This window comes from Mesocricetus auratus, unplaced genomic scaffold (genome assembly GCF_017639785.1).
Source record: "Mesocricetus auratus isolate SY011 unplaced genomic scaffold, BCM_Maur_2.0 Super-Scaffold_100676, whole genome shotgun sequence".
In the NCBI taxonomy this organism is placed as follows: Eukaryota; Metazoa; Chordata; class Mammalia; order Rodentia; family Cricetidae; genus Mesocricetus; species Mesocricetus auratus.
The window spans coordinates 103,217-116,430 of NW_024429266.1; the positions used below are offsets into that span (position 1 = coordinate 103,217).

The following is a 13,214-nucleotide window of genomic DNA, read 5'->3' on the forward strand; positions in this document are numbered from 1 at the left end:
ATTAAACAATTCCTTTTTCTTTTCTTCAAGTGTGTATATTTTGTGCTTGATCAGAAAAAGTAGGTACTGTCATGTCATCATCTGGAACTGCAAAGTTTTAGTTCACAGATTAAGACTTCTGTTATGGAGAATGAATATAAAACTTGGATTTATTGAGACTCATTGGGATAAACTTGGAAAACAAGGTCTTTGCTATTTTCTCTATAGGAATTGAGACTGTTTTACTCAAGATGATCAACATAATCTTGACATTTGAATACTGGAGAGGGAGAATTCCAAAGAAAAGATACATTTTAGTATGTCTTAACCCATTATTGATTCATTGTTTAGTGGAGCAGATTCAAAAGTAACTGTGGGCTTTTTCTCAAGCAAGAAATATTTTAAAATGCATACCATCCTATGAATACTTGAAAGAAGTGATTCAATCTGTACAATTAAAAAGTAGTTTGTTCTAGTGATGATTTGCTGCTCCTTATTGTTTAAGGTTCCAGTTAAATGGCAAATCTTCTAGTCAGTGTGTCCCAGAAGGAGAGACAGTAATCTGGAATAATAAGTTTCCTGTTTGTGAACGTGAGTAAAACATAAAAATAACCAAATATGGATCTTGTCTCTTGATTCTATATTCCCATGCAGTTACTAAATAAAACATCACCCAACTATGTACTTTTAACAAATATTTGCCACTTTTCTCTGTTTAAAATACAGGAAAAATATTAAATTTGTTCACTTGTTAACATATTAAGTTGTGATTCTGCAAATAAAGTAATAAAGACTCTGGAAAATTTCCTGTAACAAAACCAAGCAGAACCTATTCTAGTGTACTAAAACTCTGGTTGTGCCTCCATATGTCATTTCTTGTACTGAAGAACTCTACCTGAGGCCGAATGAACAGTACTGGAAATTCAGACATTGACAATTTTCTCTTTATTCTGCAACTTGCCCAGAAGAGATGTACACACACACACACACACACACACACACACACACACACTCATATATATATATATATTAGTAGCTGTTAACAACTAATATCCTTCATGCGACCAGGATGTACAAAGAATATGAGATCAATACTTAAATGGTTTTCTCAAAGGAACCTGACATTAAGGGGCCTTAAATGACTTGTAATGAGGGTTGCAGTGTCTTCGGTAACAGTATGTAATGTGACTATTCTACCTGTAAGCTAGCTGTGTTTCAAACAGGCACTGCATAACTAGTGTGTTTGGGTACTGTCCCTGCCCATCTCACATGCTTTTGTCTCTCTATATTCTTATCATACCTTAAGTAGCCTGAACTATAGACTGGGAAACTGAGGCTAGGGGAGAGTACGACTTGCCTAAAGTCATGCAGCTATTGAATGACAGTGAGGATTTGGAACCAGGGCTATTGAGCCCAGATCAGTTCATGTTGATTCCCTACATGCAATTAGCATCTAATTAAGTATTTTAAGTTTGCCTCTTTGTTTATTAAAAGTGTCTAGAGTAAAAAAATTATAGAAATAATCCCTGAAAGTACAGATTAGATAGCTTTTCTTCTACTTCTTTATTTGGTTAAGGTGATTTATGTTGATTTCTTTGACAAGGATCAAGAAAGAGGTAAGAACTTAAGCATTTAGAAATAAACAAATTATAAGTAAAATCATAAAGCATTTGATTTCTAGTATATTTCTGGAAAAATGATTTGATCTATACTTGAAACTTTTATTTATTTAGTTTTAAATGATCAATATGCTCACTTGGCCTCTTTTCTACTTTTCAGAGATTTCTTGTGACCCTCCTCCTGAAGTCGAAAATGCTCGGAAACCCCATTTTTCTCTTCCCATACCCCTTCAAACTGTTGTTCTGTACTCCTGTTTATATGGCTTCCGCCTGATTGGAGAAAAGACTCTTTTCTGTATAAGTAAAGATCAAGTGAAGGGCACCTGGGATAAAGCTCCTCCTGTATGTGAAAATTGGAATAAGCATTCTGTTTGTTCAGAGCCTATAGTACCAGGGGGATTCAAAAGTAGAAGATCTAAACCACCATTCAAACATGGTGACTCTGTGACATTCACCTGTAGAGCCAACTTCACCATGAAAGGAAGCAAAACAGTCTGGTGCCAAGCAAATAATATGTGGGGACCAACACCACTACCAATTTGTGAGAGCGGTAAGTACAGAAATAAAACCTAGCCAAGGGCCTGGCGCCTATCAGCTGTGAGAGCACTGCGTGTGGGAACAAAGCTTCATCAAGGGCTGGGGCTGTGCATGTTGAGTATGGAAGTTGAGCCTCATTGAGGACTGTGATCTTCCATTTATGGACAGATCATCTTATTGCATGCTCCCAAAGGAAGAATTGTGTAGGTCTTGTCCCTGGCACTTGAACTGGCTTTTGGGAGCCCATTCCCAATGCTGAGTTGCCTCTATAAACACATTCACAAGTGATCTCTTTACTCAAACCACTTCCTGGGCTGTAGCATTTCAAATAAACTAACTTTAAAAAATAGAAACTACTGTGAATGTTTTATTCTCTTTTCATCTTGTTTGTGCTGTTAATGAATCTAAGTCCAAAGTTTAATTCTGTGAGTTACAGAAATTGTCAGTAGTTGACAAAATTATACTATAAAAAGTTTTTAATAAAGAACAATATTGATCAATTGTAAATAGATTATAGAACTTAGGAAGTGCTAGATATTGTTTATAAACATGATTCACTCTGGCCTGGGAGCACAGAGCTGCAATCTCAGCTTCACAGGAGGCTGAAGTAAGAGATTACAAGTTCAAGGCCTGCCTGGGGCACACTGTAATTTTAAAGCCAGCCTGGGCAACTTAGTCAGAACTTGCCTTGAAATAAAAAGGAACCAAAGGGATTGTGGATGTAACTCAATGACAGAGTGCTTGCCTAGTTCAATCCCAAGTACCACAAACTATATTTATTTTACTTATGTATCAGTAGGTTGCTTAACCAGTAATCTCAAAATGGATTGTCTATGGAAAATAAAGATTTGGGTGGTCCTATATATATTCAAATGAAAAAAATTTTACCATGGAATAAAAAAGAAATTAGAACAGTATGTATTATACATAATGTACATATTTATATACATGTTATATGTATAAAGTACCAATAAACTGTATTAACAATGTGTAATATGATAATCTTTTGAATGATAGGCTTAAAGATGAATAAAACCGAACCTTTCAAGTAACTGAAACATTTCTAAAGGCTAAAATAAAATGAAAATAACACAATAGAGCTGGGTGTGGTGGTACATACCTTTAATTTCCATACTTGGGAGGCAGAAGCAGGTGGATCTTTGTGAGTTCAAAGGTAGCCTGATTTACATAATGAGTTCCAGGTCTACCAGGGTTACATAGTGAGACCATGTCCTCCCCAAATTGCAATTGTTTTTTCAAAAAGGATACAATTAAGCCATATCTGGTTGGGAATGAGTTGAAAGTTAATGGTGACTGGTTACCACAGATTGCATGCTATTTATTTAGATATGTGTCCTAAGCAGACATATAAATTCATAAGTACTTATTATCTGATGACTTTTCCCCCTACATTTATGTATAAAGATTTCCCTCTAGCGTGCCCATCACTTCCCATGATCCATAATGGACACCACACAGGACAGCAAGTTGGCCAGTTTGCTGCAGGGTTATCTGTGACATATAGTTGTGATCCTGGTTATTTACTTATTGGACAAAAGACAATTAAGTGCTTATCTTCAGGAGTCTGGGATAGTGTCATCCCCACATGCAAAGGTATCTTTAATTTACTATCTACTGGGGGCTGGCCTGATGTTTGCTACGATTTAGTTCTTATTCTTGCCATTTTTTCCCCTAGAGGCCAAGTGTGAACCTCCAGGACAGATTCCCAATGGGCAGATAAAAGGGCCCCTGAGTCTTCAGGTTGGCAAAACTGTGTACTTCTCCTGTAATAAAGGGTGAGTGTCAGGAGGGTTTGTAAAACTTAATGCACTTGTATTATATATGCCTTCTGTGAACTATAAAGCCAACAGAAGGAACATGGATGAGCCTGGTTGTTATTCAAGGATAATCTGGAATGAGGTAGTGAAAGAGAATACTAATAAAAGGGTAGCTGAACAGATTAAGTGGACCTGTTGTAGATTTAAAGCCAAGCTAACCAGTTTCTCAGCACAAACTGCCTAATAGTACTAAATTCTAACCCCTGTCTCTAGGTATCAATTACAAGGACAACCTTCTAGTCAGTGTGTAATTGTTGAACAGAAAGCCATTTGGACCAAAAAGCCAGTATGTAAAGGTAGGTAAGACAATGGTGTTTTGGTAAGGAAATACAGGGGTCCACACATAATGCATCCTTGGCTTTTCTATAAGCATATACTTTTTCCTGTAAGCTTACGTGTGTGTGTGTGTGTGTGTGTGTGTGTGTGTGTGTGTGTGTGTAAAATAAAACTAGAAATCTTAAAGGTCTGGTCTGTACTGCAATGCCCTTCAATTGCCTTTTTACTCTGTTTCTTTAAGTCAAAAGAAGCAAGCAGCTTTTCTTTTTCTCAAAGGCACATGATCTTGGTGAGGGAATTTGAACCAGATTTATTAAGAAGATTGTGTATTTGGTAACCAGAACTGAGAAATCAGCAAAGGAGACATACTCAAAACTAAAGTTTTAAAATCGCATTTGTAATTGCATTGCATTAGCTGACTGGATGACTTATTGCAGATTCAGAAATCACTCTCCTCTACCTTCTCTAGAAATTCTCTGCCCTCCACCTCCACCTGCTCTTAATGGAAGACATACAGGCAGCTTTTCAGCACATGTACCATATGGAAGCACAGTTAACTACACCTGTGACCCAAGCCCTGAGAAAGGCGTGAGCTTCATTCTTATTGGAGAGAAGACTATCTATTGTGCCAGCGACAGTAAGGGCATTGGGATCTGGAGTGGCCCTGCTCCACATTGTGTACTTTCAATTTCTGCGGTTCAGTGTCTAAAGCCCCAGATAGATAGAGGCCAAGTGTTATCAATTTTGAAAGACAGATATTCCTATAATGACACTGTGACACTGTCTTGTGAATCTGGCTTCAACTTGAAGGGCAGCAAGAGAATCCGATGCAATGCCCAGGGCTCATGGGAGCCATCGGTTCCAGTGTGTGAAAAAGGTAGGTGCTTAATAATCAGAAGATGAAATATTTCCAAAGTTTATAGGAAGGGCCTATGAACTTTACACAGGGCCCTTTGTAGTCCCTATACCTTCAGTCATACGATAGTGGATATAAACTAAAAAGAAGGCTTCCTTAGCACTCCATTACCACTATGGAAAATATACTAGAGTTTACTAAGTTGTCCACTTCTTTAGGAAATACAAGAGCAAAAATACTTTTTGTCTGAAAAGTGATTTTTTAAAGAAAAGTTACCAAAGTTTTCACCTGGGGGTATATTAAAATCTTCTATAAAGTCTTCTAAGATAATTCCTTCAGAAGGGAAAAGATGGTGTAATGGCACATGCCAAAAATCGCTGTAACTGAGAAGACCGATACAAAAAGTTGTGAATTTGAGTTGGGGTACATAGTAAAATCCTATCTTTAAGAAAAAAATGATGGAAGAAAAAGAAATAGTTGGGGGTGGGGGACAGGATATGAGCTATAGCAAGCAGAAGTCAATTAGATCAGCGGCAGCCTGAGTACAGAAAGAAAATATGATTGAGAAATGATAACTTGAAATTACCTAAGGACTGCAAAATATCATCTGTTACAGATAGCTGACATAAGCATGGGGTTATCATATTAATTTTGACTTCTTTGGCTCAGTTTCTATTTTTTACTCTAAAAATGTTCCATTGTATCTGTTTTTTTTTTTCTTTAGAATGTCCAGCTCCTCCTAAAATTATCAATGGGCAAAAAGAAGACAGGCACTTCCTCAACTTTGACCCTGGAACATCCATAAGATATAGCTGTGACCCTGGCTATTTACTGGTGGGAGGGGACACTATAAACTGTACTCCTGAGGGCAAATGGATACCCGCTGCCCCCCAGTGCAAAGGTACTACACTACAACTACTGATACTTTGCCTAAGATTTTCTTGTGTTGTTACTCATCCTTATCTTTTTTTTTTCTTAGTTGCGGAGTGTGAACCAGTAGGCCCACATCTTTTTAAGAAGCCTCAGAATCACTTTATTAGGACAGCTGTTAATTCTTCTTGTGGTGAAGGGTGAGTGAAGCATGTCTCATCCTGAATGAGGCCTGTCTTATCAGTACCCACTGAAAACTGTGTAAGAGTTCATTTTATAGGTCTTTCTTTGTCATATACTCATGGATTGCTTACCACGATGTTTTTCATTGCTTGGGAACTACACAATGGATAGAGGGTGCTGAAGTTGGCTGCGTTTTTTTTTTTTTCTTGTTGCATTTTGTCCTAAAATTTGTCAGTCTGCCTTTGGAGTCCATAGTTCTTGGTTAGCTTATTGGTAACCACATCGCCAAATGAAATGACTCTTTGTCTCCAGGTCCCGGTTAAGTGAAAGTGCTTATCAGCTGTGTCAAGGTACAATTCCTTGGTTTATAGAGATTCGTCTTTGTAAAGGTGAGTAACAAAACTAACAGAGAATTTAAGGTGATATAAGATGGATGAGTATCCTATCTTAGACTCTGTTATGGGAATTAATACATTATTTCCTCAAGTTTTAGGGCTATTTTGTTGTCTTTCTTCTGTTACCTCTTTCTACTTTAATCAGTCAAATTCCATGTACTTAGTTTCCAAGTCTATGTTGTGGTCTAGGGTTACTAGAGTAAAGAGAATGGTAACTATCTGAGTGACTATCCCTACTTTAGGTTACATCAAGGTTGAATGAAGAGATTAGGAGATTGGAGTTAAATTTGAACTCAGAACTCAGATTCTGTTCCTACTGTCTAATACCTGTATGACCTTTGGCAACATATATGACTTGTAGAAACACTAGTCTCATTTGTAAAAGTGTCACCAAACTGCAGGTTTCAGTTATTAGAATAAAATGCTACTGTACCTGTTTTCTGGATGATGAAACTTCCTATTGTAAAGTAGGTGTTCAACTACCAAATTTCCAGCCATATAGCTTTTGTAACAAGATAAACTCCAAAAGCATGATTCTATCTCTTGTACCTTTTACTCTCATATTGACTGTGATAAAATAATTATTAATTTAATTAGAAAGTGATTATTGGGTCTTACTATATCATGTGTTTAGTTTCAATAACAATCTCATTTTCACTGAAATCAGTTTAAATCAAAATTTACATCCACAATATTTGACATAACTCACAGCATGAGCATTCATCCACACCCTCCAGAGAAACACGGTCAGAACTGCTGCACTTCTAACCATGGATCAGATGTCTTCAGTATCTTTTTGTGTCTCCAGAAATCACCTGTCCACCACCTCCTATTATCCACAATGGGACACATACAGGAAGTTCCTCAGAAGATGTCCCATATGGAACTGTGATCACCTACATGTGTTATCCCGGGCCAGAAGAAGGAGTGCAATTCAACCTCATCGGGGAACGCACCATCCGCTGTACAAGTGACAGCAGAGGGAGAGGCTCCTGGAGTGGCCCTGCCCCTCTCTGTAAACTTTCCCTCCCTGCTGTTCAGTGCTCAGATGTCCGTGTGCCAAATGGATATAAGCTTACTAACAAAGAAGCCCCATATTTCTACAATGATAGTGTGACGTTGAAGTGTAATGATGGATACATTTTGAATGGAAGTAGTCAGATTCGTTGCAAAGCCAATAACACCTGGGATCCTCAAATTCCACGTTGTGAAAAAGGTAAAAAGCTAAACCCAATGGGAATACTAAATGGTTCTTACTTATTTATGTTTTTCTTTTTTGTTTTTTAATTGAAGGACTGGAACTCTAACTCAGGGCCTTGCACAAACTTGGCACGTATAAGCTACATCTCCAACCCCTATAGTTTAGTCTTCTTTATTATTTCCTACCCAAAACAAGAGTCTTTTTTAAAAAGGCAAAGGGGACACAGATTTTCTTCATGTATTTCCTCCATTACACAGAAAGCTATACATGTGTTGTATTGTGATCTTTGCATGAGTGTACCCTTGGGCTTGGAACATATTCAGAGAAGAACTTTTAAAGAAGACTCATACCAAAAAGAAAGACAACCCAGCAACTAAAGGAACATTCACATTACCATCAGGACTCCACAGTCATGAAGACAGACAATAGATAGGCTTGTTTCCTACAGCATGAATCCAGGATCACAGGTATAGCCACAGAACAAAAAGCATTCTATGATGGATGAGAACTTCCTGAACCATGCCTTCAAAGTTTCAGATTGGCACCATCTGTTGTGTTCTTTCAGTTCTGGAATAGAATGCTGTTGTTGGTGTTTCTGTGGGAAGTTTGCTCTCCAAGCCACCACCCTCTTAGGCCACCATAGTTGGTATATATGTAGAAATATGTTTCTCTGTCTCTGGGATAACATGAACACACTTGTGACCCTTAATGTAAGTTATAGGAAACAAATTCACCCATTACCTTCTGGACAACAGAGTCTTGTTCATGTGAAGGTTCTTTTTGATTTTGAGTCGTCTTTCATTTTGGTATGAGGAACCTGAAAGCAATCTCAACTTTGTTCCTCCAGAAGGATGTGAGCCTGTGAGAGAACTCCATGAGCTTCCAGATGATTCACATGTAAAACTAGTGAATAGAGCCTGTCAACATGGGTGAGTGTGAAGTTGCCCATTCTAAGAAAGAATTCCTACCTTGTTCTGGGTATTAACTAGACCCACAGCTTGTCTTGGTAAAACCCTTTGGGAATTCCTTATTCTCTGGCCCACAATGATTTAACTAGCAAGCCCTGTCTGCTTTTCTAACATGGGGAGGGATTTCCTGAAAGTTCCTTTTTTTCTCAATATATGTTTTTTATTAATTAGAAACATGCATGCTTCCCATGTCAATCCCAGCTTCCTTTCCCACCCCTCCTCCCTTGTCCCTACACCAGCCCTCCCCTAGCCCCCCACCCAATCCCCACATCATTTCCCAGGGAGGGTGAGGCCCTCCTTGGGGGGATCTCTAGAGTCTGTCATTTCATCCAGGGCAGGACCTAGGCCCTTCCCAATGTGTCCAGGCTGAGAGAGCATCCCTCCATGTGGAATGGGCTCCCAAAGTTCATTCGTATGCCATGGTAAACACTGGTCTACTACCTAAGGCCCCAGAGATTTCTGAGGCCTCCTCACTGACACTACATCCATGGGGGCTGGATCAGTCCCTATTGGCCTCTCAGCCATCAGTCTGGGGTTCAAGAGCTCCCCCTTGTCCGGTCAGCTGTCTTTGTGGGTTTCACCAGCACGGTCTTGACCCCTTTGTTCATCTCTGTCACTGGGTTCCAGGAATTCACTTCAGTGTTTAGCTGTGGGTATCTGTCTCTGCTTCCATCAGCCACTAGATGAAGGTTCTAGAGTGGCATATAAGGTAGTCATCAACCTTACATCAGGTAGGGGCTATTAATTTAGTCTCTCCACTATTGCTTAGTTTGCCAGTTGGTGTTATCCTTGTAGATCTCTGGAAATCTCACTAGTGTCAACTCTCTCCTCAAACCTATAATGACTCCATCTATTGTGATATCTCTCATCTTGCTGTCCTCTATTCTTACCCCGACTCAACCTTCCTGCTCCCCCATGTCTTCTTCTCCCCTCCTCTTATCCCCCTCTCTTTTTCCTGGTTTCCTCTCCCCTCCCCCCATTTTCCCAATCTGCTCAGGAGATCTTGCCTCATTCCACTTCTCTGGGGTATCATGCATATCTCTTGTGAACCTCCTGTTTCCCAGACTCACGGGCACTGGGATTGTTCGCTATGTTGCCAAGTATGTGGTCGATTTTTGAGAAGGTTCCATGTGGCGCTGAGAAGAAGGTATATTCTTTTGTGTTTGGATGGAGTGTTCTATAGATGTCTGTTAAACCCAATTGGGTCATAACTTCTATTATTTCCTTTGTATCCTTGTTAAGTTTCTGTCTGGTAGTCCCGTCTAGTGGTGAGAGTGGGGTGTTGAAGTCTCCCACTATAAGTGTGTGAGGTTTTATATGTGCTTTGAGTTTTAGTAATGTTTCTTTTATGAACGTGGATGCCTTTGTATTTTGGGCATAGATGTTCAGAATTGAGACTTCATCTTGGTGGATTTCTCCTGTGATGAGTATGAAGTTACTTCCTTCATCTCTTTTGATTGATTTTAGTTTAAAGTCTAATTTGTTAGATATTAAGATTGCTACCCTCGCTTGTTTGTTGGGTCCATGAGAGTTTCTTATACAGAAATAGTTTTCTGATTTGGAGGACGGTAGAAAGATAAATAAAAGAGTCAGAGACAGATATTAGGGTTCAAGCTAAAGATCAGAAAAGCAAAGCAGGCAGCCGCTAACTCTTACCTCTACCTCAGCTCAAACCAAAGGGGTGATCTTCAAGCTGCTCCCAACTTCACTGCTCCTCAGATTCACTCAGACTGCTATGCTCTCCTCAATGTGACTAGAGACTAACTCTCAGACTGAATGTCTCTACCTTTTATACCACTCAAATCCTGGTAATTAAGGTGTGAGCTTTGATTCACTCTCTGGTAGCCCAGGGTGGTCTTGGAGTCAGAGATTCATCTTCCTTTCTCCTGAGACCTGGGATAAAAGGTGCGTATCACCACTGCCAGATCTCTATAGCCTGAAGCTAGTTTTGCTTTGTGAATCCTTATGTAAGCTTTAATAAATCATAAACAATATATATCATCACAGAGGACCAAGAGTTTAAGTTTATTTGTGCTAAAGCTGACATTTAGAAGTACCCTATAGTTGGACCGTCTACATTACAGAGGTGAAATGTTGAAAATAAATGTAGCATAACATGTTTTTCTAGGTACCAGTTAACTGGACATACTTATGAGAAGTGTCAAAATGTTGAGAATGGGACTTGGTTCCAAAAGATTGCGGTTTGTAAAGGTAAATTATGGACATGGGGGAAGCCAACCACAGATTAGGGAGTTAGAAATGAATAATCAATTAGTGGACAGTAAGTTTACAAGTTCTTTAATAGTTTATACTTCTCTTTGCTATATATAAGATGTGGAAAATCTTTTAGTTTTGATCACCAGTGGCATTGAGAAACAATTTGCCAAGCAGGAATGAGTATTTACCATATGAATATGGATGTGAATATACATATATATATATATATTCTAATTTTACTAAATAGAAAAATATGTGGAATATTTATGGGGTTTAGGAACACAGCTATATTTCTTTCTTTATACTTCATTTTATTTTCTGAACTTTTTGGAATGAATCTGTACATAAATTGATAAATCATGTTCTAATTTCCAAATTTTAAATAATTTTCTATTCATATAAATTATAAGGCACTTGTACAGTGTTGCTTACATTGGGATGAACATTCGAATTCTCTAAATCTCTTCTGCAGTCATTCTCTGTCCACCTCCACCAATAGTTGATAATGGGAGGCTCACAGGCACGATGGAAGAGCCCTTCCTGTATGGAAGTGAAGTCTTTTATGAATGCAATCAAGGGTTTGATCTTCAGGGGAAGAAAAGTTTGCAATGCATAAATGATCCTAAAGGACATGGATATTGGAGTGGACCTCCACCAGCGTGCTTACAATCTTCTCCTCCAACTCATTGCCCTGATCCGGAAGTCAAACATGGATACAAACTCAACAAAACTTATTCTGCATATTCCCATAATGAAATAGTACATGTTGCCTGCAATCCTGGTTTCATCATGAATGGTAGTCACTTGATAAGGTGTCATACCAATAACACATGGGTACCAGGTATACCAACTTGTATCAGAAAAGGTATGCAATTTTCATGGATAAAAAGGTGAAACATTTTACAAAATAAAGAAGGCTTTTGAGTATGCATTCTACCTAAAGTAAAGCATCTAAAAGCTAAAGCAGTTAAGTTTTTAAAGATGATCAGCCTTTTCCTATCTTCTCACTTGATTCTCTTTTCTCTTTCATTTGAACAGAGTAAGAGTACCTGAAATTATGATTAATTTATATATCAATCAATCTCTAACTTACTCATTCTTATGAACTTAGTGAAAAGGTGGGCACACTTTTTGGTAAATACTGTTTGAAATTTTGATATTTAAGGCTATCATGCCACCCAGAATGAGGATATTGGATGCTCTGAAGAATGAACCTGACCTTCAAACCCACTAAATTGTCTCATAATTTCAGCTATCATTTGACAGCTTGGTCCTGCTAGGGACTGTCCTCATCAGAGACTGCCAGGTGCAGCCTCATTAAATTAAGCTCTACAGAAGTGTATTTTCACTTCCTTGTTCCTGGGCATCTGTATGCGTGGTACATGGTGGGAAGATAGTAGATCAATTAGTTTTAAACACTGTTACTCTTGGACCAACCGAGGGAATATAATAGAATAGGCTAATAAATCATATTTGTGAACCACAGCTACAGTTATTATAGCATCATATGTTCAACTGTTTTCTTCTAATCATGTATAGTATATAGAGGAAAAGCACACATTTGTCCAAACTTGAGAATTAACTAATTGTCTTGTTTCTTATTGCTTTTCTGTGTTGCTATCACCCAGGGATTGTGTTGTCTGTGTGTTATTCTGTGCCCAATTAAAAGTCTTTCTTTATTGATCTCCAAGCTTTCTTAGGGTGCCGTTCTCCATCCATGATCCCCAATGGGAATCATACTGGTGGGAATATAGCTCTGTTTTCCCCTGGAATGTCAGTCATGTACAGCTGTTACCAAGGTTACCTTCTGGCTGGAGAGGCACTTCTTCTCTGTACTCATGAAGGTACCTGGAGCCAACCTGCTCCTTATTGTAAAGGTATTTTGTCCACTTTGTTGTTGTTATTGTTGTTCTTTCTAGCAAAGTAATTCGTCCCAAATATATATGTTCAGTTAAGAATTTCAACTTAAAATGTTAGAGATCAATTCTATGATTTAATTGAGTGCATTTAATCCATTAATACAATTATCTCAAATCTTAAAATAAAAATGCTATAACTATATGGCTAATTGATGGGGAAGTCCTGTGTATATGTCAATAAAACACTGCTGGCCAATAGGGAAGCAAGATAGGTGGGACTAGGAGTACAGGAGGACTCTGGGTAGGACAAACACAGGGAGTCACGATGTAGCCCGCCAGAGAAGTAAGATGTCCGGAACTTTTCTCTGGTAAGAGAAATATTTAGATTAACAATTATGGGATAAATACTTAAGTCA

At 38.4% G+C, this 13,214-nt stretch overlaps 1 protein-coding gene across 4 annotated transcripts in view; it reads left to right on the plus strand.

Moving 5' to 3' along the window:
• Cr2 (complement C3d receptor 2) overlaps positions 1-13,214 on the plus strand; it is a 34,860-nt gene that overhangs the window by 11,695 nt on the left and 9,951 nt on the right. For 3 of the 4 annotated variants that reach the window (XM_021234572.2, XM_021234573.2, XM_021234575.2), the window contains 14 exons: positions 485-570; positions 1,759-2,148; positions 3,561-3,749; positions 3,832-3,931; positions 4,187-4,269; positions 4,719-5,126; positions 5,830-6,006; positions 6,085-6,175; positions 6,471-6,547; positions 7,362-7,769; positions 8,602-8,683; positions 10,851-10,933; positions 11,412-11,804; positions 12,631-12,816. In XM_021234572.2, the coding sequence (XP_021090231.1) occupies positions 485-570; positions 1,759-2,148; positions 3,561-3,749; positions 3,832-3,931; positions 4,187-4,269; positions 4,719-5,126; positions 5,830-6,006; positions 6,085-6,175; positions 6,471-6,547; positions 7,362-7,769; positions 8,602-8,683; positions 10,851-10,933; positions 11,412-11,804; positions 12,631-12,816 (2,753 nt within the window). The remainder of the gene's footprint in view (positions 1-484; positions 571-1,758; positions 2,149-3,560; positions 3,750-3,831; positions 3,932-4,186; positions 4,270-4,718; positions 5,127-5,829; positions 6,007-6,084; positions 6,176-6,470; positions 6,548-7,361; positions 7,770-8,601; positions 8,684-10,850; positions 10,934-11,411; positions 11,805-12,630; positions 12,817-13,214) is intronic. The other variant, XM_021234577.2, reaches the window with a different exon arrangement.